Genomic DNA, 27,334 nt, shown 5'->3' on the forward strand with positions numbered 1-27,334 from the left:
TGAAGCGGTAATCAAAAAACTACCCAAGAACAAAACCCCTGGCCAGATGGATTTACCTCAGAATTTCATCAGACATACAGAGAAGACATAATACCCATTCTCCTTAAAGTTTTCCAAAAAATAGAAGAGGAGGGGATACTCCCAAACTCATTCTATGAAGCCAACATCACCCTAATACCAAAACCAGGCAAAGACCCCACCAAAAAAGAAAATTACAGACCAATATCCCTGATGAACGCAGATGCAAAAATACTCAACAAAATATTAGCAAACTGAATTCAAAAATATATCAAAAGGATCATACACCACGACCAAGTGGGATTCATCCCAGGGATGCAAGGGTGGTACAACATTCGAAAATCCATCAACATCATCCACCACATCAATAAAAAGAAGGACAAAAACCACATGATCATCTCCATAGATGCTGAAAAAGCATTTGACAAAATTCAACATCCATTAGTGATAAAAACTCTCAACAAAATGGGAATAGAGGGCAAGTACCTCAACATAATAAAGACCATATATGATAAACCCACAGCTAACATCATACTGAACAGCGAGAGGCTGAAAGCTTTTCCTCTGAGATCGGGAACAAGACAGGGATGCCCACTCTCCACATTGTTATTCAACATAGTACTGGAGGTCCTAGCCACGGCAATCAGACAAAACAAAGAAATACAAGGAATCCAGATTGGTGAAGAAGAAGTCAAACTGTCACTGTTTGCAGATGAGATGATATTGTACATAAAAAACCCTAAAGACTCCACTCCAAAACTACTAGAACTAATATCGGAATTCAGCAAAGTTGCAGGATACAAAATTAACACACAGAAATCTGTGGCTTTTCTATACACCAACAATGAACTAATAGAAAGAGAAATCAGGAAAACAATTCCATTCACAATAGCATCAAAAAGAATAAAATACCTAGGAATAAACCTAACCAAGGAAGTGAAAGACCTATACCCTGAAAACTATAAGACACACTTAAGAGAAATTAAAGTGGACACTAACAAATGGCAACTCATCCCATGCTCCTGGCTAGGAAGAATTAATATTGTCAAAATGGCCATCCTGCCCAAAGCAATATACAGATTTGATGCAATCCCTATCAAATTACCAACAGCATTCTTCAATGAACTGGAAGAAATAGTTCAAAAATTCATATGGAAACACCGAAGACCCCGAATAGCCAAAGCAATCCTGAGAAGGAAAAATAAAGTGGGGGGGGATCTTGCTCCCCAACTTCAAGCTCTATTACAAAGCCACAGTAATCAAGACAATGGTCAATTAATATTCAATAAAGGAGCCATGGACATACAATGGGGAAATGACAGTCTCTTCAACAGATGATGCTGGCAAAACTGGACAGCTACATGTAAGAGAATGAAACTGGATCACTGTCTAACCCCATACACAAAAGTAAATTCAAAATGGATCAAAGACCTGAATGTAAGTCATAAAACCATAAAACTCTTAGAAAAAAACATAGGCAAAAATCTCTTAGACATAAACATGAGTGACTTCTTCATGAACATATCTCCCTGGGCAAGAGAAACAAAACCAAAAATGAACAGGTGGGACTATATCAAGCTGAAAAGCTTCTGTAGAGCAAAGGACACCATCAATAGAGCAAAAAGGTATCCTACAGTATGGGAGAATATATTCATAAATGACAGCTCCGATAAAGGTTTGACATCCAAAATATATAAAGCGCTCACACACCTCAACAAACAGAAAGCAAATAATCCAATTAAAAAATGGGCAGAGGAGCTGAATAGACAGTTCTCTAAAGAAGAAATTCAGATGGCCAACAGGCACATGAAAAGATGCTCCACATCACTAGTCATCAGAGAAATGCAAATTAAAACCGCAATGAGATATTACCTCACACAGTAAAGATTGCCACCATCCAAAAGACAGACAACAACACATGTTGGCGAGGTTGTGGAGAAAGGGGAACCCTCCTACACTGCTGGTGGGACTGTAAATTAGTTCAACCATTGTGGAAAGCAGTATGGAGGTTCCTCAAAAAACTCAAAATAGAAATACCATTTGACCCAGGAATTCCACTTCTAGGAATTTACCCTAAGAATGCAGCAGCCCAGTTTGAAAAAGACAGATGCACCCCTATGTTTATTGCAGCACTATTTACAATAGCCAAGAAATGGAAGCAACCTAAATGTCCATCAGTAGATGAATGGATAAAGAAGAGGTGGTACATATACACAATGGAATATTATTCAGCCATAAGAAGAAAACAAATCCTACCATTTGCAACAACATGGATGGAGCTAGAGGGTGTTATGCCCAGTGAAATAAGCCAGGCAGAGAAAGACAAATACCAAATGATTTCACTCATATGTGGAGTGTAAGAACAAAGAAAAACTGAAGGAACAAAACAGCAGCAGAATCACAGAACCCACGAATGGACTAACAGTTACCAAAGGGAAAGGGACTGGGGAGGATGGGTGGGAAGGGAGGGATAAGGGGGGAGGGAAGAAAGGGGGCACTATAATTAGCATGTATAATGTAGGGTGGGGAGTATGGGGCAGGCTTTACAACACAGAGAAGACAAGTAGTGATTTTACAGCATCTTACTGCACTGATGGACAGTGACTGTGAAGGGGTATGTGGGGGACACTTGGTGAAGGTGGAAGCCTAGTAAACATAATGTCTTTCAAAAAAATGAGATGCTCTGTATTCCAGCATGGAAAGAAACCAAAGGCTTGGGCTGCCAGTACTGAGGGGCCATAGGACTTTGTCTCCAAGGCCCAAACTGGTGGCTTTTCTTGGTGGCTTCACTGAACTCTGCCAAGCCTGTGCCCACCTCCCTTTTTCCTTCCAGCTGTGCATCAGCCTCAGCAGCCCAGAGTGTGTGTGCTTCACACCTCTCCCTGCCTCTGGGGCAGTCCTCCTGCTCTAGCCAAGACAGTCCGGCTCTCTCCTGAGCACCAGGGAACCACTGCCTCAACTTCCCTTGATTGTTCACTCCAGCTCCTCAGCCCTCACCCACTCACAGGGGTGTAGAAAGAGTGGAGAATCAAGAGGCAGCTCATGATCCTGACTCTGCTGCCATCTGCCCTCTATCCCTCTGTTACCCCTCTGGAAAGTGGATGGGTTGATCCTTGTCTAGTGCACCCAAGAGGGGTGACCTGAAATAAATGGGGACAATAAGTGTAAGGACATTTGGAAAGGGGAGGAGGTATTGTGCAGTCTTAAATTCGGTTGTGATTCACTGGCTATCTCCAGTGCCTCCCATTGCAACTTTATGCCTCTTTCCCCTTGCTGAATCATCAGTGGAGCTGCAAACAAGCTCATTGCATCCTCTACATGGCCCACCCTTCCAGACTGGCCCAGGTGTGCTAAATTCGTGCTGTTCAGAATGGAAGATGTCTCTTCCCAGGTGGCAAATGGCATAGAAAGTGGAGGTTTGGGGAAAAGAAAAAAGGTGCTTTCAATCTGAGCTTCTGCCTGTTGGGAGCAAACCTCTTCTAGGGTCCTGACTTGAACACATGACATAAGGGAAGGCAGCTTGCAGGCAAGTATTTATCTGGGGAAGAATGAACCTTTCTCCAGAAACTGCTGCCTTCGTTTTCACTCTCCACCAGCTGGCTTTTTAGTTTCCCCCACTCTCTCTCACTTTCCCAGGCAGAGCAACGCTCTTTCTTTTCCAGGCAGGAGAGATGTGAAGGGCTCACCATCCAGGCGGCAGGGGGAGGGAGCACCAGCTTCTTGGCTCTGGGCTCTGCGGGCCCGGATGTTGGAGAGAATCCAGTCCCAGGCAGCCGTTCTTTCAACACCTGCTTGACCAGGCAACTGAGGCATAACTTTACTAAGTGTCACAAGTCTAGCCTGCTCCAAATGTGTGCAGTAGTAAAGGAAAGGGAAGACTTGAATTTCACATCTGTTAAAGCCGTACTTCTTTGTCTTCTTCAGTGTGCAGGGCTGGACCATTATTTCCAAAGTGCTGGGACCTGGCTCTTCTCCCAGGATACGAGCTGGAGCCCGGATGTTGTATTCCTCAGGTTACCACAGCTGCTGACAGCAGCTGAGCTCCACGCCAGGGAGGCAGGGGCGGGGCGATCCTGTGGCCGTCCCTGCAGTCACCCTCCTCGGGCGTGCTCTTGCCACCATCCTTGGAAACACCTTTGTCGACCACTGCGATGGACCTGTCTAACCCGATCGAAGGCATTAGACACTGTTGGTCACTGCATTTTTCTGGATGGCCTCTCTTCTTTGGGCTCCTAAGCCCGGCTTTCTCCCAACTCCCTACATCTCTGACTGAAGGATCTCATGGGGTCCCTTCTGCCTTCCACCTCTTAGTGACAGTTTCCAGCTTACTGCCCCTGGATGATCTCTTCCTCTTGCACATCCTGTGACAGCCAGACCTGCCCCTCTGGCTGACTCTTTGTCTTGATGTTTCTCAGGAACTTCAAATTCAGTAAGACGCAAGCTGAGCCCCCTCCCTTTCCTCCAGACATGTTCAGTTGCTCCTCCCTTGTATGCCCATCTCCAGAATGGCACTGCCACTCTCTCCTTCACTATAGCCAGAAATCAGGACTTAACACTAGAAGCCCACCTCACTCTCACTTCCCCTACTCCAATCCCAGAGAATTCATAACAAAATTCTGCTAATGCTACTTTTCTAACATCGTTTACTTCTATCTCCTTCTCTTCCTCAATACCTTAGATTAGATCCTCATCTCTTGTCTGGGCCACTGCAACTGGCTTCCCACTTCTGCTCATGCTCCTGGCCCATCCATTCTCTACACTGTGGTTCGATGCCTGGACTACAGAGGATGCAGTAGATGTTGGCTGAATGAATGCGTAGTGAATGAATGGGTTATGGATAGAGATTGCTGCTCAGAGGAGCAGTACAGCGTGCTTGTTCTGCATCTGGTTGACATTGTGAATTATATCAGGGTCATCTTTCTCCACCTCATTTGTCCTGGGTGGAGATGCTTGGATATTGAGTAATTTTAAGATGAGGTTCATGGGATTCAGAAGACCTAGGTGGTAGTCCAGGCTCTGCAACTTGCTTACTATGGGACAGGTCTTGCCGGAGGCTGTCTTTGACCCTGGGATTGCTGCAAAGCAAAGAATCAGGGAGCTTGAGGTTCTCAGGTGTTGTGCATTTACCATGCAGCAGTATCCTTTGGGAGGAAGAAGGACCTGAGGAGAGTGACCTGGAGAAGTGGCTGCATCCATGAAGTGGTGTCCTGGTTGTTCCTTATGTGAAATGTTCAGTCCCCCAGCAACACCCAGTCCTCTCAAAAAGTTCCAATGTGGGCTCCATATCCTCTTTCTTCTTCTTTCCCTTGTGATAAAATGGGCGTGGTCTTGGGGATGCTGGGAGCCTCTTTGCAGAGCTCTGACTCCTAAGCCAAACACAGCATGTGCTTGTTGAACAGATAACTCTTTTTTAAGTTTCCTTACATTTTGGTTTGAACGGGGATTTTATACGTAGAGTTGCGTAGCTACCTGGGTGACTCCCGTGAGTCCCTTAGGCTCTTTGGGCTGAGCTAATAGCCCCTGACCTAAAGCTAGGGGACCGCAGGACTCAAGAAGGTCCCTTTCAGTTTCTAGCTGTTAATTCTCCTGTTCCAATTGCAATTTTTAGTGAATATAATTGCATTTCATGATGAATACAATTGCAATTGGTAATTATATATATGCCACCTTCTCTTTCCATGGCAAAATCCAGCCATTGTACCTAGGTCTTTTGGAAAGCTGGCCACATGCCTCTCGCAGGCCCCTTTCCCCATCAGTGTCAGGGAAGGGCACAGCAGCGGCCCCTGGCAAGTCCCTGAGAGCCAGCACAAGAGTGAGGAGGGCATCACAAGTTACCAGACTTGGGAAAATGTTTAATAGCGACTATTTTAATTAAGCCTCCTGCCTCAGCAGATCCATTCCACACAGTATATTATTTGTAGTACTTGATCCTGTTCAATTTTAGATAATGAATAATCACAATTGTATCAGGTATTACTCTAGTGATTTCCTACAAGGAGCCTAGGCTGACTTAGCACATCCTAGAATCTTTTTCCAGGCCCCAAACCCTGAACGATAAGGGAGAGGCAGGTGCAGAAATGGGGCAGGGAGGGAGCCTTGCACGGCTGAACTAGCGTGGCTGACTCCATTCTCCAGCCACTCTGGGAAATGGGCTGCGTCCCTTTAGTAGGTGCATGCCGCCCTTGGCTTTGGCAGTTTGCATTTTCTGTTTTGTTTTGGGACTTTTTGGTGACTGTGATCAGCTAGAAGCCCCAGTTCTCCTCACAATTGGTTTCTCAGGAGTGGATGCCTGGCTCTGTCACTCGGTGACCTTCTCCCATCTCTGGGCCTCAGCTCCCCAGCGGCGAACACAGTGGTGATGAATAATGGGAGTACATGGGCCAAATCCGCCATGTCTACATACATTTCATTTGGCCTCAAAGAGGCCAACATTTAAAAATCAAGAGATCTCTGACCAGAAGGTAGCTTTTCTGAAAGGCTGTGTCCATTTTCCACATGTCACAGAGCCCCTGCTTACCTGTGGAGAGCGGCATCACCTACACTCACTCACTCCCCTTGTTCATGTCATTGGCTTGCTCCCCTTAGATGCGCCTCTTCCATCCTTGGGCTCCATACTATCAAATCTAGTGTCTCCCCTTTCTGAAGATGGGACCGAGGCGACACTTGACTCAAGGATACAGTTTGTTGGTGGCAATGCTGGGACTAGAAATAACAGGTTTTGGGTCCAAGCATGGGCCTAAGAGGGAGGACTTTGAATGGCAAATGTTCTGGGCAGGGGCCCTCACTGCTGGCCCTGCAGCTCAGGGTCCTGGCCTTGGGACTACACTGATGCTCTGGAGTCTAATTTCTAACTCTGTGACCTTGAACTATTTACATATTTTCTCTGGGCCACATTTTTTCTTATCTTTAAAATGGGGATTATATATTTTTTTCTTCAAGAGATGAGTGTGAAAATCAAATGAAATAATAGTGAAAATGCTCTTAGCGTAGGGCCTGGGCAACAAATGGTGGCTGTGTTTTTGTTTGGGGTGGGGGTGTTGATTAGGATTGCTGCCGCTCACCTGTTTTGGATGAATTCAGAAAAGCAGGCCTGGTGTGTGCATGTCAAACTTAGGCACAAAGGAAGCTTAGATAACATGTGGGACCCAGGAAGGTACCTGGGGAATGGAAGGGGCCACTGAACTCTGAAGCTATGTTCTAAATGCTCAACAGTCCTGCCCAGGCCAACCCTGGCAGTGTGGCAGCCCTGAGTTCTGTCATTTTCTGACATCAGGGACCTGAGGAAAGACGCGTAAACTCTTTGAGTCTTGGTCTTCTCTGCATGGCTGTTTGTCCATCCAGCCATCTACCGTTCAATCAGTCATTCCTCCTCCAGCAAGCATTTATGGAGAATGGACCATGTGCCAGCCTCATGCTGTGCATTATGAAAAACCCCAGAGATGAGGCTGACTAAGAAGCGGTCCTGCTTTTGAGGATCTTATGCTTTGGTAGGGGGGCTCAGACAGGGCCAGCCACTGTAGGGGTATCGTGAAGCCTGGTGGAGGGATGTCAAGGGGCTATTGGGGAAAATAGACAAGACTTGTAACTTAAAATAAGACCTCACCACTTGCTGGGAACTGCAGTGCAGGAGGAAGAGAGGCAGAGACACGTCCCCCTGAAGGTGGTGTGCTTCAGTTCCCTCCATTCCTTAACATTCCTTAGCACCTGAAAGCCACAGCCTTTCTCTCATCCAGAGATAAAGCCCAAGCCTTCCTCTGAGAGTTGCTCTGTGGTCACACAGGAGAAGCACTTCATGACCTACATGTGGGAAAGGGACTGTGACAGTCATGGAAGGGAAAATCCCATGATACTTAATAAGAGATCTCAGGACCCTCTGATGAGCAACTTCAAAAGACTGACCTTAGAAAGGAGCACTGCAAAGCACTGAGGACCTGTCATCCTGTTGGGATTTATCTTTCTCTAGTTGGCAGATTGCATGCTCTGTGACCAATTTCTTCAGGAGGGCATTTAAGTTGGTGGGGGCTAATCAGAGTAGACTTGCTATGGGAAGCAATGCCTGAGGCTCCTTGAAGACCTACTGGAGGGGTCCAGGTATGGGTTTGGGCAGGTAGGTGGCAATTGATGGGGAGATGCTGGTGATTCCAGGCAGAGGAGCAGCTGGGACCCAGGCCAGGCAGCACTGGCACAGTGCCAAGGGGACACAGAAGGACGCAGTAGCCCGGGAGCAGCATTTGAGGAAGGAGCCTGAGGAGCAGACAGGGTGAGATCATGATGGGGAATAGAGGACTGGTGAGGCTTGCTAGGGAATTTGGACTTCATCTCTTAGGACTCTGGTAGCTCCAGCTTACACTTTGGCCTCATAGACAAAGTGTCTGCCAGTAGCAAACTCAGCTTTCCTGGCCTCTGCCTCCTTCTGGGATAAATCAGGGCAGAGCAGGCCGTTCATGTTGGGGACCATCTTAGAGCATGAGTCAAGCGTGGACAGGTGGGAAGGTGCCCTTCCTCATCAAGTGCCCTGAGGGTTCTCTGGGGTGCAGCTGCCTGGGAGGCTGGGAGAGGGCCTCCAGGATTGACTTCCAGCTGCTTTCCCACTGCTTTTCAGCCCCTTTCTTTTCATAGTTCCCCCAGGCACCTTGGTAAGGGGATCACTCATTCATTATTGCTCATTTACTCATGCCTTCAACAAATATATACTGAACATCCACTCAGTGCAGACACAGTTTATAAGCTGGGATTACAGTAGAGCCTGATGCTTCCTGCATTTATAGAGCTTTCATTTTATGGGGAAGACAGACATAAACAAATACATGGACTAACGTTGGCTACAAACAAGGGTTCTGAAGAAGAATAAAGTAGGTAAGGGAAGGGAATGTGATGGAGGTGGGGGTGTTTGCAGGTAAGGTTCTCTGGAGAGACCACTCTGCAAAGGTGCCATCGGAATGAAGACCTCAGTGAGGTCAAAGAGTGAACCATGTGAATATATGGGGAACAGCTGGTGCAAAGTCTCTAGGTGGGAACAAGTTTTGGGGTGTACAATGAGCAGAATGAAGGCCAGGGTGACAGAGAGTGAATAACAGGAAGGGGTTGGGGACAGTGTAGGGCCTTGTGGTGTGAATTTGGGAATGTCAGTTTAGAACCCAGAACACAGAGGGGATGGCAGTTGGACTCTAGGCCTTCCCGCTTCATGGCCTTCCTTTGCTTCCAGGCATTACCTTTCCCAGGCTCCAAGACCCATAGATGTTCCTGGGAAAATGGTCTCCTGGACTGGCCTTCTCCCTCTTCCCTACCGTTATTAAAATGTACTTTCTTCCTCCTTTAAAGAGGGAAGAGACCATCATTTTGATGACTGAGTTTACATTATGGTGTTAATTTGACAAGTAAATGCTAAATGTATTGTATTAAACCCAACAGCACATAAATAAAATTTACCATCTCAACCATTTTTAAGTGTGCAACTCAATGGTATTAAGTACATTCACGCTGATGTGCAACCATCACTATCATTCATCTTCAGAACTCTTTCTATCTTGCAAAACTGAAACTGTACCCATTACACAACACGACATTCCTCGAGCTCCGAGCCCCTGGCAGCCATCAGGAAACTCTCTGTCTCTATGCTTTTGACTACTCTAAGTATATCTTATAAGTGGAATCAGACAGTGTTTGCCCTTCTGTGATTGACTTATTTCATTTAGCATAATGTCCTCAAGGTTCCTCCATATTGTAGCAATTATCAGAATCTCCTTCCTTTTTAAGGCTGAACAGTATTCCATTGTATGGATAGACCACATTTGGCTTATCCTTTCTTTTATTGATGGACATTTGGGTTTTTTCCACATTTTAGCTGTTGTGAATAATGCTATGAATATGGTTATACAAATATCTCTTCATGACCCTGCTTTGAATTCTTTTCAGTATATACCTAGCAGTAGATTGTGGGGTCATACAGTAATTCTGTTTTTTGAGGAAGTGCATTACTGCTTTCCACAGCGGCTGTATCATTTAACATTCCTACCAATGGTGCATAAGCGTTCTCATTTCTATGTCTCCTCACTAATTCCCAGCTTATTTTCATTTTCTTTTTTATAATATTAGCCATCCTAATGAGTGTGAGGTGATATCTCATTATAGTTTTGATTTATGTTTCTCTAATGGTTGGTTCTGTAAGTTTTGCTTCATATATTTTACATCTTTTATTAGACTAGTGAACATTTGAAATTACATCCTTTTGATGAAATGATTTTTATTATCATGAAAACATCCTCTTTTTCCTGATGTTATTTGCTCTGGAATCCACTTTGTTTGATATTAATATAGCTACTCTAGCCTTTCTTTCATTGCAGTTGGTATGGGATGCCTTTTTTCATCTTTTTACTTTTAACTTATTTTTTATGTTAAAAAGTTTCAAATAAGGTGGCAAATATTTGTTTTTTAAATCTGACTTCTGCTTTTTGACTGAGGCATTTAGACCATTTATATTTATTGCAGTTATTGATGGTGCTAGGGTTAAGCCTGCCATCTTGCTATTTGTTTCCATATAATTGATCTGTTCCTTGTTACCCTTATCTTCTTTTTCAGTCGTTTCTCAGTGGGGGCAATAGTTGAATATTTTTTAGGATTCCATTTTATCTCCTTTGCTGGATTATTATCTATAATGTTTTGTGTCTTTATAAACTAACTATTTGAGAGTTTGTAGTATATATACTGAACTTATCACAGTGTATCTTCAAGTATTACAGCACCTCATGTATATTATAAGAATCTCACAAGGGTGAACTTACATTCTTCTTCTGGTCTTTGTGCTATTGCTATCCTACATTTTATTCCTATATATTTATAAATTCCTCAAGACATTGTTCTTCTTATTTTTTAAACAGTGATCTTTAAAAAGACTTAAATAATAAGAAAAAGATATTTTATATTTACCCATGTAGTTACCACTTCCAGAGCACTTAATTCTTGGAATAAATCCAGATTTCTGTCTGGTATCATTTTCCTCCTGTCTGAAGGAAATGTCCTTTAACATTTCTTATGGTGTATGCCTATAGATGATGAACTCTTTCAGCTTTTGTAAGTCTCAGAAAGTCTTTATTTTGCCTTTATTTTTGAAAGATATTTTCACTGGGCATAGAGTTCTAAGTTTACAATTTTTCTTTTTAGTACAGATGTTGTTGCCCTGTCTTCTGGCCTGTGTTTACTTATAAGAAGTTGGCTGCCATTCTTGTCTCAGTTCCTCTGTATGTAACATGTCTTTTCCTCTTTTGGGCTGCTTTAAAGATTTTCTCATTATCAGTGGTTTTAAGCAATTTGACTATGATGTACCATGGTGTAGTTTCCACCCCCTCCCACCTCATTTTTTTTCCCTTGGGTTTCTTGAACATTTTTGTTATTTGTAAATTTATGGTTTTTTTCAATTAGGAAAATTTCAGCCACCATTCCATTATTTCTTTAAATATTTTTCTGTTTCCCTTTCTTTGGGTCCTACAATTACATGTGTACTAAGCTACTTGAAGCTGTCCTACAGCTCCCTACTGATCTGTTTAACTTCTTTCAGTCTTTTTTCTCTCTGTTTCATTTTTGGACAGTTTGTATAACCTTGTGTCAAGTTCATTAATCTTTTCTTCTCTAATGTCAAATCTGCTATTAACCTAATGCAGTGTATTTTTCATCACATATAGTTTTTATCTCTAGAAATTCAGTTTGGGTTATTTTGATATCTTCCAGGCCTCTACTTGATATTTCTTCTAGTTTTTAGGACATATGAAATGCAGTTACAATAACAATTTTAATGACCCTGTCTGCTAAGTCCATCATCCGTGTCTTTTCTGGACTGATTTCAAGTGATTGGTTTTACTCCTTATTATAGGTAGTATTTTCTCACTTCTTTGGCAAGCCTGATAATTTTTGACTGAATCCAGACATTGTGTAATCCAGACCTTCTTGGGCAATGGATATATTTAGAGATTTCATATTTCTAAGCTTTGCTCTGGGATGCAGTTTAACCCTCTCAGATATTGTTTTTAAGCTTTGTTTTCTGGGATCAGAGCGATCTTTATTCTAGGGCTAATTTCCCACCCCTGAGGGAAAATAACCTTTTCTGAGAACACATGAATTATGAGGTTTTGCACTCTGGTGTAGGAGCATGAGAATCATTCCTGGCCTTGTGTGAGTCCCGTACCTGAGTCCCTCTGCTTTCTCAGTAGTTCCTTGCCTGTCTCAGGTAGTGTCTTCACAGGCATGGTTGGATCCAACTCAGCTGGAGCCTTGAGGGGGCCTTTCCCCCCATCTCCCAAGCCCCCTCCCCTTACAGTCTTCTGTATTCCTGCATGCTGCTGTGCAAGCTCTAGCTGCCTTGATGCCCCCAGAGTTCTACCTCCATTTCTCCCACCAAGAGAGACTGCAGCTCTGCCTGGGTCCCCACCCTCCGCACCGGAGCCTGGACCCTCACACTAGGCAATAATCGGGGTCGCCATAGGGTTCATCTTGTTTGTTTGCCATCTCTCAGGGATATGTTTTTTTTCATTGCCTGATGTTCAGTGTCTTGAAATCTGTTATTTTTTATGTTCTGTCTGGCTATTTAACTAATGATGGGAATTGCTTGAGAGTGCTCTCAAAAAAACCCATATTCCTGGAATCTGTCATTAGCTAATTTGAGGCCACTTTTGGAGTAGACCTGAATATTATCTGATGGCAGCATTATTCTCTTTCTAGTTGGAATGCCAGTATTTTCAGTGGATACTTGCATCAGAATCTCTGATTAATGGATTCAGTCACTTCTTCTATGAATCTGGGTGGAAATATATTTATTTAGAGTAGATGGACTTGCTAGAACCAGGTGGCAAGTGTTTGGAGGAGTCCTTGGAAGCCAGATGAGAATCTAGATTAAGTTGGTGTGGCTACGGTCTTGGCCAACAACCTGTGATTTTCTATCTGACTTATAACATGACTTTGTAGTTTCCTTTTCTTCAGCCATCAGCTTAATGGCCAAATGATGGGCCTGAGACTCTGAGGGTCAGTTCTTGGGTCCTGACCAGCTATGCTATCCGGGCTGAATCAGTCAGTTGGCTTCTCTGAGTCGCAGCATCTTCACCTGCAATTCTGATCTCGCGCTACTTGGGTGTGAAGAGACTGTCAGAAAAACGTCTGATAAATACACTTGAATCTGTACTTAAAGCCTCTTTTAGTCTGTATGGATGGAATTACAGGTGCTTAGTAAACTCTTTTGATACTTGCAAGATATTTTCTTTTTCTAGAAATCTCAGGAGATAAGACACTTCTTGGCAAAGACATGTGGAGTATCACCGAAGCCTCTAAAGAGTGTGGAGTGTTATTAGGATTCTGATTATTCTTCTTGGTTTTGTCTTTCTTCCTGCCATCTCTCCACCCTTTTAAGGGGAATAAGAGGTCTCTGATTGCACGGTGGGAGAGAGCCTCCTTCACTCCACTTTCATAGTGTATTTTTGAAGGGCAACATTGACCCAGCTGAAGTGTAAGGACCTTGCTGTCAACACACCTTTATTGATTCCCAGCGCTGTGCCGAGTATTAAGGGAGAAACACTGACACGTGAGATCTGGTTGTGGTCTGAAGAAATTTACTTCCTGATTGTGAAAGCAACACCTACAACTCTGGGACAGTTTGTGTGAGATCATTTGCCGACAAGGCAAGACAGAACATGACCCGGTAGCCTTAGACCAGTGGGGGGCATAGGAGTTCAGAACAGGATCAGGAGAGACCAGGTGTTGGGGGCTGAGAGAAGGACTGGCTTTCCCTGACGGCGGTGTCCCTCAAGGCAGCCACTGCATGATATTCTGAAAGCTCTGAAGAAGGTGGGCGGAATGGAGCCTAGAGGGTGGACCATGCGGAGGGTGAGGACCAGGATCAGGCAAGCCGCAGAACACAGTGCCCAAACCGCGTGTCCAGTGCCGGAGACGGGCCCGAGCGGACCCGGGAGGGCCTGAGGGCATGAGTCAGGGACCCAGAGATGGGAGGCTGGTACTCCTGCACCACCCTTCAGAGCTTCCTCTGAATTCTCACAGCCTAAGCACCTTTCAGTCATCACAGCAGACCCATGAAAGAGGCAGGACATGTAATGGCCGTCATTTGACAGAAGAGGAAGCTGAGGGTGAGAAAGCTTAAATGGCTTTTACATAGTGACCTGCGTGGGGGAAAGGGAGGACCAGCCCAGGGCCCACAGGTGCTCTGTGAGGCCTCTGCTTGACATTTCCTGCCTGCACCGCTGACCCGGCCCAGGCCAGAGAGTCATGAGCCTGCCTCGGGTCCCACAGGACGCTTTGACCCCAACCTGGGAGGTATAGGTATGAGGAGACGGCCGTGTCTTTCCGCATATCTGCCCACCAAGGGGAGTGGAGAGGGAAGCCAAGAGCTCAGTGACCTCCCTCAAGTGACAGGAGAGAAAGAGGCTCCTCTCGCCTCGGGGAGGGCAGAGGTAGGAAGAGGAGGGGAAGCCGGCTGTTTAAGCCCATTACGGAGGAAGAGCCAGGAGCCAAGCATCCAATTAACCTGACATCGCTTCAACCAAAATATCTGAGGATATAAGAAGAGAATTTAATATGTGGAGGCTCGGGAGAAAAGTGACTAAATAGCTGGAAAACAGCCCCAGTTTATTAAAAAATAGGTCAGGCCCAACAAATCCAATAGATTTCTCCCCAGCAGTTAGTGATCCGGGAGACAGAGGGAGTGCCGTGTGGGTGCGATGCCATTTTGGTTTGAGGCAGGCGGTGCTGTGGTACCACAAAGACACAGCCAGGGGCCGGTGGGAGGCGCTGGGACACGGCGCGCAGCTGGCCATGACTGCCCTTAGTGTCGAGCTACCTGATGACCCTGGCAGTGGACAGCAAGTACGGTGCTGGCCCACGGTCACCCAGCCTGAAGGTGGCAGAGACTCCACCACTCCCAGTTCTCTCACCATGAGAGCTAAGGTGTTTTCTGTAACCTGTGACCGTCCTTCTCCAGGTATCCATGACCCAGCTCTGACGCTGTCTGGGAACTGCATTAGCAGCAAGGCAGTACCAGGCTGGCCTCTAAGGGCTGCATCAGGGGTCAGAGAGTCACGGAAAAGGCAGGCAGCCGTCCGCAGCCCTGTCTGGACCAGGATTTCATAGGCCTCACCGAAGGGAGCTTGTTAAATGTGCAGCTTGCTGGGTTTCACCCCGATGGGCTCTGACCCCAGTGGTCTGGGGATGGGGCCTTGAGACCTGCCCCAAGGTGACTGACACAGAATTTAATAGAGAAACACTCTCCTAAATCAAAGTCTGCCAGATGGTTCCCCTCAGAATATTAATTTCTAGAGATGCTTATAGAGCTCAAAAAAAAAGGGTGCCACAGCCATAAATTTGGTAGCACTAGGCACCCTAATTCTCTCTTGGAGACTCACAATTCATTTTAGCAAATTAAAGGATTAAAAGTACTGCAATTAAGAAGTCTCTTTACACTTGGCAGTGTATGCATATATCAAATCATTAAGTTGTACACTTTAAACTTACACAATATTTCTTTTTACTTTTTTTAAATTTTGATATCATTAATACACAGTTACATGAACTACATTGTGGTTACTAGATTCCCCCCATTATCAAGTCCCAACCACATACTCCATTACAGTCACTGTCCATCAGTGTAGTAAGATGCTATAGAATCACTACTTGTCTTCTCTGTGCTATACTGCCTCCCCCATGCCCACCCCCCCAGTACATTATGTGTGCTAATCATAATGCCCCTTATCCTCTTCTCCCTCCCTTCCCACCCATCCTCCCCAGTCCCTTTCCCTTTGGTAACTGTTAGTCCATTCTTGGGTTCTGTGAGTCTGCTGCTGTTTTGTTCCTTCAGTTTTTTCTTTGTTCCTATACTCCACAGATGAGTGAAATCATTTGATACTTGTCTTTCTCCACCTGGCTTATTTCACTGAGCATAATACCGTCTAGCTCCATCCATGTTGTTGCAAATGGTACGATTTGTTTTCTTCTTATGGCTGAATAATATTCCATTGTGTATATGTACCACATCTTCTTTATCCATTCATCTACTGATGGACACTTAGGTTGCTTCCATTTCTTGGCTATTGTAAATAGTGCTGCGATAAACATAGGGGTGCATCTGTCTTTTTCAAACTCGGATCCTGCATTCATAGGGTAAATTCCTAGGAGTGGAATTCCATTCCTGGGTCAAATGGTATTTCTATTTTTAGTTTTTTTATAGTACCTCCATACTGCTTTCCATAATGGTTGAACTAATTTACATTCCCACCAGCAGTGTAGGAGGGTTCCCCTTTCTCCACATCCTCACCAACCTTTGTTGTTGTTTGTCTTTTGGATGGTGGCCATCCTAACTGGTGTGAGGTGATATCTCATTGTGGTTTTAATTTGCATTTCTCTGATGATTAGTGATGTGGAGCATCTTTTCACGTGCCTGTGGGCCATCTGAATTTCTTACACACAATGTTTTATGTCAATTATATCTTAACACAGGAGAAGAAGAAGAAAAGAGATTTCTTTAGCTTATTTGTCCAAACTTACCTGACCATGTGGCCCCTTTTCTAGGAGTATCTATTCCGTGGAATATAATGTGGGAAAATGAATTCTAGACCAGTGGTTCTCAAAGTGTGTGATGCATGAGACTCACATGCAGGGCTTGCTGGAGCAGATTGTTGTGTCCCAACCCAGACATCCTGATCAGTGGTTTCTGGCAGGCCCTGGGAATTTGCATTTATTGCAAGTTGCCAGCTGATGCTGATGCTGGTGGTCCAGGGACCCCATATTGAGAACCACTGCCCTAGACCCCTCTGTAAGCCCTGGCCCAGCCGAGGGTGCTGCAGACCTCTGGGCAGCATGCCCCAGGGGGAAGGTGGGGACTGAGGGTGGTGGGAGGCAGGACCCGAGAAGGGGATTCCAGGGAGCACAGCCTTGGAGAAGGCTTGAGTCTAAAGTAGCAGAAGAGAATGTGGGGATGGGCTCTGCCAGGATGCCAGAGTTGTAGTCAGGGACACTGTTAAGAGAGGAAGGCCCCAGTGTGTGATGGCAGCTGACACTGCGACATGCATTGGTATCTGGCCTTGCCCCAGGGGCATCTGGAGAGTGTCTGCCTTTAAAAATCCAACTCTTGTGAGGCACCGAGAGTGCCTGTTGACACGTGGAAAGGCCACATACAAGAAGACAACAGTGCCTTCCAGGACCAGTAGCATCTATGTCCTCCTCCCCATACCCCCCACTCACAGGCTGCTGAACCCAGGGTGACAGGCACCCAGCTGAGGCTAAGTACTCCAGCGTGGCACTTCCTGCATTGTTTTGCTGGATCCCATCTGCTCTCCAGGTGATAGGAAACATAGATGCAGACACGAGGGCAGAACCAGGGCCATCCCTGGCCAAAGGCAGATGTGAAAGCTACATATTTGTGGGGTGACCTTGGGCAATAGGAAGGCACAGAGGCACAACAGGGCCCTTGCTTGCCTTGCTGCAGGCTGGCAGTCCATCCTGGGATGCTGTCCTTTCAGTTAATACTAGGGTCCCTACTTACAGGCAGATGGATGGTGCTGGAGAGTTAACTCCGTGTGATTGTCAACTGCATGGACCATGGATTAGATCACAGCCTTGGGTGTAAACCTGGGGAGGAAGAGGGTGTGATGAGCATCTGAGAGGGACCCTTTAGTGGGCTGGGTGGGAAGAAGGCAAAGGCTGCTGGGAGGAAAGCTAGCTGTGGGACCAGGGCTGGGGGCTCCCCCACGTACCAACCCCCCCATCACCCCCTGCCATGCTCTCCATTGCCCCTTGCCTCCCTCTGCGCAGTCCCCTCTCTGTCCCTCCACAGGACCTCCAGCCAGCCAGGCTGCTGCTGAGGATGGAAGGCAGAGGTTAGAAAAAGCTTTCTTGACATTTGGAGAACAGAGCAGATTTGGCTCCTCCAATGGAGCCTCTTGTTCTCAGGAAAATCATTTTCCCAGCCTGGGCTGGTGCCAGCACGAGCCATTTCTAGCCCCTGGGCTTGGGTGAGCTTCTGTCCTGCTTCTCCCTGCCCCAGCTGCCTTTCCTCCCAGTCAGGTCCTCTTACCTCCGCTCCCCCTCCTTAAAGCATCTCTCTCCTCTCCCCCCTCCCCTCTCCTGTTCCCCTGGAGGCTCCAGGACTCCATCTGCCTGCGTGACCCCCGCACATATTCCCTTTCTTATGTGGGCCTTGGTTTCTTCCACAAACTGGAGCCTACGGTCTCTACCTTTGGAACTCTGTCACCCTGTGTCTACCTTCAGTGAGGTGTTTTCTGGTCAGTCAAAGCCTGTTGGCCCTCTTTCTCCCCCAGGACTGGCTTCCTGCCTGCACCAGCTTCACCACCCATTTCTGAGCACAAGGCTCCTAGCAGCAGCTCAGTAAAGCTTGGTGGGACTAAACTGAGTTACCCGCAGTACAATGTCAAGAGCATGGCTTGGGCATCCAACAGATGCTGCTTTACATCCTGGCTCTGTTACTTGCTAGCTCGGGGCTCAGATATTGGACTGAATTTCTGAGTGTCAGCTTGTTTGTCTGTAGGTTTCAGCACCTCATGGAGTTATCATGAAGGTCTTATGAAATGACATTTGTGAAGTGCTTAGTACAGCGTCTGGTGCACAGTGAGTCCTCAATCAGTGTTACGGGTCATCATCCCCATCACCAGCTATCACCTATCCTTATTTTCAGGCGGAAGTGTGGTTAGGTAGAAAATACCCTCTCTGAATCCCCACCCCTGCCTGTGGAAACCGAGCCACCCATCAAGGACCAGCTCAAACACAGCCTCTTCTGGAAGCCATCTCCTTTTGGCCTCCAGCTCTGTGCATCCACAACCCTTTATCTTATCTCAGCATTTATGGGGCCTGTCTGGGCCCATTCACGCCAGTGGCATGGGGGTGGACTAAGAAGATCATCGATGATTTATTGGCAAGAAAAACTTGTGCTGAAGATGCCCTGGGGAAAGACAGGCTGGAGGCAGGTGACAGTCTAAAGAGTCCTGGTCAGCAGGTGGCCCTAAGAGCAGAAGAGAAAGTCACAAAGCCTAACAGTGGAAGGTGACTCTCAGCAGCGCCCTGTTCCTAGGGCCCGTAGGAGGAAGTGGGGAAAGCAGGTGGGCTCCCTGTGTGCACCAGGGCACCAGGCGTCCCAGCAAGTCAAGGCTGGAGACAACGGCAGGGAGAGTTCCCGAAGGCAGGGCTGGAACTCTGGGGGACATGAGCACAAGTCCCACACTGAGGGCTGGAGGATTCGATGTCCAGTGGGAAGAGACTAGGGCCTGGGGAGCCAGCTGGGGCTGTGGCGGCCACAGCCGTTGGGGGACAGAGGTGCTGAGATGGGAGTCAGGCTGGCTTCCCTCCCTGGTGGGGTTCCCAGTCCTTGGCCGACTTCTTAGCCCATTTATACAAGACTGGTTGGAATTTGAAGACCTTCACCCAGACACTCTGCCTGCCCACTGCGGCCTGTGGAGAGTCAAGGCTTCTGACTTTATAGATGAGCCCCCCTTGTCCCCCAAGGCCCACCCCCTGCAGTTCTCAAGTCTTTCCAGGGCCATGGGAGGGCCAGCAAATGAGCTGAGGCCAGGTGTGCAGAGGCCCTCTGAAGCACTTTCCACTGATGTTGAACCATCTTCAACAGCTTCCAGAAACACTCTGGATTCCTATATGGGTTCCTATGCCTACACGGTGACCTAGAATGTCCATGAGCATCTCTGCTTCTTCCCAGAGTCTTGGTGGCAGCTGATATCAGCAGGCATTTGTGGAATGAAAACTGCCACCCCAGTTGCTGAATACCCAGGGATCATGGCCTCTGCTGTTTCCCACCCCACTCCCAGCCTCCTGGGACAGAGCATGCCTGCCAGCTCATTAGCACAGTGCCATCGCTTCTGAAGGAGGCTGAGCTGTGCTGACAGCCTTTGAGACCAGGGACTGAGCCGCAGTCACCTCTTTGTCCCCATGACCAGTTGGGGTGAATGCCCCCACCCCACCACAATCCATTCATCCCTTTGCCTCGTGACACAGGGCATGTGGTAAACACTTTGTAAGTTGGCTGCTGGGGAAGGAATCTCAGTAACCCTCATGGAAGAGGGGGCCTTGGCAGCCATGTTGAATGGCAGCTAAGGGGTGCAGGAGGCCCCTGTGACCTGGACCAGGCATGCTGGCTGGACCACAGGGGACTTTTCCTTCCTTTAGGAGGCTGCTTCAGCATTAGAGGTAACACACAACTTCCAAGCACAGCGTCCTTCCTGATGGGTGAGGCTGGACGGAGGTTGTCCGTTCTGCTGCCCTTTCCTGGTCACTAGAGGTGATGCTCGGGCCCCACATCCCCAGAGCAGGGGCAGTCGCAGAACGAGGGCTGAGAACACGTCCTCCCAAGCCTTGCTCCCTGGTCCCCTGGTGGGCCCGAGGCCCACAGAGGAGGATGCTTTGGCGTGTTGCTCTGGTGCACCCCATCCCCTCCCTCCTTCCCAGTGCGCGACTCTCTCCCAAGCGGACCCCTCAGCCCCTCCGCGCAGGGGGTTTCCAAATCCTGAGCACAAGCCTCAACTTCTCTCCAGGCTCCTGGGATCTCATGTCCTTCCTTTTCCCAATATTACCTTTTGTTTTTGACAAAAATGGTATGTGTTGAGGGCATAAGTCTTAGAAAATATAAACAAGCACAAGAAAGGGAAGAATTAACTATTCCTAGTTCAACTCGCCCGTGATAACTGCTGCCAATTCTGGTGCCTGGTTGAGTCTCCCTGCCTCACACATGGGCATGAATAGGTTTTAACTTTAAAAATGTGACCACACTGTCTCTTTTCCCCCTTATTCTCCCCAGCCCATGGTTTACCGAGATCATATTTCTGTGCTGTTAAACGCTCTTCCACGACATTCTAATGGCTGCGCAGCCTTCTGCGTGTGGCTGTGCCCCTCTATGTGATCAGTTTTGTTTTGTGGAACCTCTAGGTTGACTCCTGCTTTTGCCTTTAGGAAGAGTGCTGTCATCAAATTCTTATAGCTATACGTTCATGATTCTCCATGATGTTTTCCTTAAGAGAAATTTCAAATAAAAGGGAATTACTGGATTAAAACATTTGTGTTTTTTAAGACTTTTAATGGATTTTATCAAACTACCTTCCCAAAAAAAAGCCCCACTGGAACTGTGGAGTGTTTGTAGCTTTGCAGGGAGTGAAATGCATTTGGAATTTAAAAATTATAACTTCTTTTGGTTTTTATGTGAAGTTACCAGATTTCTAGGGAGGTTAAATAGTTTTGCTGCATGCTAATTTGCCATTCGTATTTATTTTCATGTGAAGTGACTGTAAGATCCTTTGCCCATTGCCAAATTAGGGGCATTCATCTTTTTCTTATTGGTTTGTAAGAACTCTCTTTATATTAAGGGTATCGACCTTTGTCTGCCATATATGTTAGAAGGATGCTTCTCAGTTTATCATTTGCCTTTCCATTTTGTTTATGATATTAATTGATGGGAACTGAATTATTGTCTGCTTGCTAGGCATCCTTTCTTATATGACTCAATGACATTTCAAACTTAGCATATCCAAACTGAAATTCATTATTCTCCCCCAACCCCAACCTGCTCTTCCTGCTTACTTGCTTGTTTCTGTTAATGTCACCACCGTTTCCCTCGTCACCCAAGCTTGAAATGTTGAGGTCATCTTTGATTCCAACTTTCCTCTTCTCCCATACATCCTGTCACTTGCTGGTTCCTATGGATTCTATTTCTGCCATTTCTCTGGCAGGCAACCCCTCTAACACAACAGGAGTTCTGGTTCTCATGATTTCTTGACTGGACTATTCAGTTCATAGCCTGCCTCTCTAGTCCCCGGTCCTGCACTCTCCATTTCCCCTCCTTACCCCTCCTGTATGCTGCCACCACATTAGTCTTTCTAAAGTAGAGCTCAAGCATAGAACTCCTGGTTACAAACCACCAACAGTTCCCCCTTGTCTTATATTTAATGACGGCCTCTTAGCCCAGCCTTAATTTCCTTTCAACGGAATCTCCTGCTGTCTCTGCCAAGTTGCTCCCCAAACGAGGTCCCTGCGTTTCCACCCCATTACCTGTTTGTGCAAGCCATCTCTTCCTCCTGGAATTTGCTCCTGCCATCTCCACCTACCAGAACCACTCAGAAAGCACCCTGCCCACCCCCCGGCCAGCTATCCCAGGCTTTCCTGACTCTACACTGAAGCAAATTCTCTCTCCTTTGAACACCCAGAACAATTTGTAAAACAAATCTTATTCCATTATCTGGCAGAGCCCTCAAAGGTCTCACACTTCTACTAGAGAGCAGAGTCCTTTGAGGTCACTGTTCCTATACGTCAGTTTCTTCCATGGGACCCACCCAGAGGCTTGGTGCTGCTGGTGCTCAGGAGGCATTTATAGAATGAAAAGCACCACCCCAGGTTGCTGAATGCCCAGGGATCAGGGCCTCTGCTTATCCCACCCCACTCTCAGCCTCCAGGACAGGGCACGCCTGCCAGCTGATGGGCAGAGTGCCATTGCCTCTGTAGGAGGCTGAGCTGGGCTGATAGCTTTTGAGACCAGGGACTGAGCCACAGTCACCTCTTTGTCCCCATGACCAACCGGGGCAAATGCTGCCTGCCCCTTTACCTCATGAATGTGATGTGTGGTACATGGTAGACACTTTGTAAGATGACTTCACAGGGAAGAGTCTCAGTGACCCCATGGAAAAGGGGGCCTTGGCATCAGAGTTGATGGCAGCTAAGGGGTGCATGAGGCTCTGTGACCCTGGCCACACATGCTGGCTGGATCCGCTAGGGCTTTTTCTCTCCTTAATATATTTAAATAGAATCAAGATTGGGGTCAGCGTCATGCACTGAGCCTTCTTCAGCTTTAGAGGTGACTCTGCAGCCAGCGCAGGAGTGTGCAGTTGACACAGTCTATTTTTAGCCTCCTGGAGACTGTGACCAACATCTCAAGTTGAGGGTGGGCACACCTGCTGCATCCTAATGAGGCAGGCCCCATGCCGCCGCCAGCCAGCCTGCAGCTTGCCGACCTGAAACCTGGTGTTGCTAAACTGGGAAGCCCGCTCATTTCCCAGAGGCTGCAGCCTAGATCCACCAGGAAAATGGGACCATCACACTCCCCTGGCTCACTCCCCTCCAGCCCAGGACACAGGGCCATCTTGGGGCTGGGCGCACAGCATGATGCAGGGAATGGCATCACTTGGATTTCTTGATCTTGCTCTGATCTAGGACCTCCCATATCCGTTGCTAGAAAAGAGAATAACTCTGAGCTGATCCAGTTCCCAGATTCCCAGATGAGAAAACATGGGAACATGTTTATGTTTATATAATCTGAATAATAATAATAATAGTAATAATAACAGCATTTACTGCATGCAGGCAGTGTTCTAAACTCTTTATATATAGGGTCTCATTCCAACTTCTTGACAACTCCCTCCGGTGGATTTTAATATGATTTCTGTTTTATAGAGGAGGAACCTGAGGCACAGTGATGACAAATGGCTTCCCAAGGTCATTGTCAGCCAACAAGTATCACGGCTGTGTCTCAAAGCCATGAAGTGGCCCCGGGTCTGCACGCTAACACCACGCCATCTACCTCCCTATATCTATTTTTAATTTTACTAGAACCACAATAGGATCAGAAGCTCTGATTCCAAGCCCCAGAGGATAATACTGGATAACACTGCCTCCCTATTCTTTAAACTTCTGCACTGCTTTGAGGCCTTTGGCCAGCTGTGCACGCACCTGGACTTCCTACCCTCCAGGCGGAGGAGGCTTTCGTCCAAGCATAGGTGTTCTTTTCGGTGAAGTTCTCTGAGCTGTCACCCTTCTCCCTCCTCCCCTTAGCCTGTGCATAAGGAGGGGCCAGTCAGGCACGGGCAGTGGCTGTGGGGTAGAGGGGGTGGCAGTTGTCCCTGGGGGACCCTCAGAGAGCAGGAACTGGTAGGGTGCAGGCTGAAGGTGGCCATCAGGGTGGGCGTTCACACTGGAGAGTGAACTTCTGCTCAGGGTCAGAGTAAACCTGTGCATCAGAAACTAGGAGGGAAGACAGCAGGTGGGAGACCCAAACCTAAGAGACCTGCATTTTGGGGGCCAAGTGCACCTGCTGGGTGGAGAGAAGTCCATGGGCTTGCTTTTCCTAAGTGGGACTCACTGTGGCTGAACACTTACTATGTGCTGGGCGCTTTGCTAAGCACATCACAAAGGCTAACTTGTTTTCTCCTCAGTACAACTCTAGGAGATGGGGGTCATTTGACTCCCATTTTAGGGGTGGGAAGATGGTTGCATGGCTAGCAAGGGGCAGAGCTGGGATTCACATCTTGTCAGCTGGCTTGGTGCCTCACCTCTGGCTGCCATGCTGTGCAATGCTGTACATCTTCGCCTTTCTGAGGGCCTGCTGACCGCCTCGAAGGAAGGCATTATGTTCCCACTGAACAGACGTGGAAAAAGGCCCAGATAGACCAGGTCACCCGACCAGTAAGAGACGGAACTGGGTTAAATCCAGACCATCATGGCTCCTCAGTAGCATGTCACCTCTGCATAAATCCCAGCCCTCAGTGACTTCCGAAAAGCTCAAAGGGACTGTCTACCCCTTAGGAGTGGCTGCTCTGGCTGACTGGAGCCAGGCCCAGGGAGGGGAAGGAAGGAGGCACAAGACCTCTGAGGGCAGGACCTGGATGCCACTGCTGACATGAGGCCCCGTTCTCTCGCCCTCAGGTGAGCAGTGCCCCCCCGCAGCCCCTCCAGCCCGCCATCCCACCCAAGCCTGTGCAATGTGTCCATCACGTGTCCACTCAACCCAGCTGCCCAGGACGGGGCAAGATGTCCAAGCTGCTGAACCCAGAGGAGATGACCTCCAGAGATTATTACTTCGACTCCTACGCCCACTTTGGGATCCATGAGGTAAACCATCCTGAGCTGGTGGCCAAATGGGGCAAGCTCGGCCCTCCTGTTTCATCACTATTTTCTGAGGCAGCATAACTGCTCAACTCTCTGCTGTCATAATGTTTGTTCTCCCAGAGGCCTGAGGCCCCAGACCCTCTCTCCATCCTGTGAGCCCTTGGAAGGGGGTCAGGGCCAGGCCAGGAGCAGGTGAGTAGCTGACGATGTGTGTCTGTGGCTCTCAGCCAGAGAGCAAGGGGTGCTTAGCATTTTACAGTCTAGCACCTGTGTCTCTTCCCAGTCCTAAGCCCAGGTGATGCAGGTGGACCAGACGTCCATGGTCTTTGCTCTAAGAGCTCAGGTGCTTTCAAACTAGAGTCCCAAGGCTGAAAAGGCCTCCAGTTTGTCATAATAAGGTCAGGTCTTTAGGCAGGCATGAACATGAACCCTTAAGTCCTAGACCAAGGACTGCCTCCAGGGGAAGAAAGCCCTGGCTCATGTCTGACACCCTGATTGATTGTCAGGAAATTCTTGTGTCTAAATGCACGTCTTATACCATGGCAGGGAAGATTTATGTTAGCTGTAGAACAGAGCAGAGCTTCCAAACAAAACTCTTCCTGGCTGTAGAGGGGGCACACACTGCTCTTACCTCCCCCTTGTCACCTCCAGCATTCTCCCAAGCCACCCCAAGTAGACACCTAACATTTACTGAGGGTTTGCTCAGTGCCTGGCACTGTTCTAAGATGCTATATGTATTATTTCATTAAATCCTCCTAAGAACTCTTTGAAGAACATATTTCTATTATCCCCTTAGAGTATGAAGAAATGCTGAAAAAGGTACAAAGGCTTCCTTGCTATGTAAATGCATTTTCAAAATCAGTGTCAAAGCTCCCCTTCCCAGGTCATGAGATACTGCTGTAAAACCTCCCTGTATAGAAACAGTGGTGTCACCATTGCCATGGGGACTGGGTGCTGAGCCCTGTCCTAGGCTGTAAGAGGCTCAATGATAATAGCCAGTGCTTTGTTTTTGTTTTTGAGTGCTTACAACATTCTGGTTGTTGCTCCAAGCATTTTACACTATTGGCTCATGTATTCCTCAGGTCAACCCTATGAGGTCAGTGCTATTATCTGTCCCCATTTAACCGATGAGGATATAAGACCTTAAGAATCACACATCAACTTTCATTCATCCTTGTAGGTTCCTTTGGGCACAAGGTCAGGAGCTAATAAATGGTGGAGCTAGAAATTAAACCTTCACATTATGGACCCAGGGGCTTCTTTCCTAACTACCATGCCATGTAGCCTTTAAAACAGGTTTCTCTCTATGGAAACTTTGACTCTGTTGCTGCTGGTTCTGTTGTACTGCCGTGTGGAGACAGGGTGGAGGAGGGACCCCTGGGTTACTTCTAGGCTGGGGGCTTGTCCGTCTACCCCCTGGGGACTCAAGGCTTGGTTCGCTGAGAACTGCTCTCCCAAGCACTTACGCCTGGGGCCTACCGGGGAGGGGGTGGGGCCCTGTATTTCCCCTGGGGGTCCTGGCTCAGGAGGGCCTGGGCCACTGAAACTGTCTCTGTGACTCAGATGCCATCTCAGGGCTGCTGGGGAGCAGCTGCAGTTTCCCTGGGCCTGCTCCCCAGGTGGGTAAGGGATGGGGACGGGGTGCTGAGCCCTGTCCTAGGCTGTAAGAGGCTCTGGGGGGCAGAATGGACTCCTAGGGCTTCTCCGCCTCAAGACCCTGCCCCTAATTAAAGGATGTGACTTCCGTGTGACAATTCTAACAGGCCTGTGGCTCCCAGCACCATTTTCAGGGAAGATTCCTGCAAAAAGAGACAGCAGTTCCCCAAAATAAATCCCCCAACTAGAACCAGCCAATCCTGATGTGCCCCTCAGGTCTGCCTCCCCCAGTCTTCAGGCTCCAGGGGAAGAAAGGGCCTCACCTATGGGGCCTCCTTGCATCAACTTCTTGGCCACCTGCCTCTGAATGGCCACGTTCTTGCTGGGCCATGCCTCTCACACCTAGGATGTGCTCTGCATGCTCTTATTAAGCTCTATATTTCCTTCAGAACTTGGTTGCCCAGTCTCCAACCCAGAGCTTGGCACCTTGTCTGATTTGCAGATGTTTTTTGACACAGCTGTTAATCCAATCGCTCAAGTGATGCCTGGTCAGCACCATGGCTGGCATCCAGAAAGGAATGATCTCCCCCATAAATTGGGGCATCAATAAATTACATACCAGGTTCCCTCCATTTACATACTTTACATGAGCATACATAAACATAGTGCAGCTGAACTAATAAACTTGGAGTAAAGGGTCTGCAGGTCCTGCATAAGATCTGTTTCCTAGAATAGTTTCAGCAACCCTTTACATTGGGAAGTACTTCTGATTACCTAGCTCAAGTCCCTCCTGCTGTTACTGGCCATTTCTAGATTCTGGCTTTGGGGGACATGCACAGGTCTT

General features: G+C 47.4%; 1 protein-coding gene across 3 annotated transcripts in view; it reads left to right on the plus strand.

The window, feature by feature from the left end:
- The window catches only part of PRMT8 (protein arginine methyltransferase 8), a 98,905-nt gene that overhangs the window by 21,088 nt on the left and 50,483 nt on the right, over positions 1–27,334 (plus strand). For 2 of the 3 annotated variants that reach the window (XM_036908372.2, XM_036908362.2), the window contains exon 2: positions 24,712–24,897. The exons of the other annotated variant lie outside the window; for it this stretch is intronic. In XM_036908372.2, coding sequence (XP_036764267.1) covers positions 24,712–24,897 — 186 coding nt within the window. The remainder of the gene's footprint in view (positions 1–24,711; positions 24,898–27,334) is intronic. 3 annotated transcript variants of the gene reach the window in all.

This window comes from Manis pentadactyla, chromosome 14 (assembly GCF_030020395.1).
Source record: "Manis pentadactyla isolate mManPen7 chromosome 14, mManPen7.hap1, whole genome shotgun sequence".
Lineage (NCBI taxonomy): Eukaryota > Metazoa > Chordata > Mammalia > Pholidota > Manidae > Manis > Manis pentadactyla.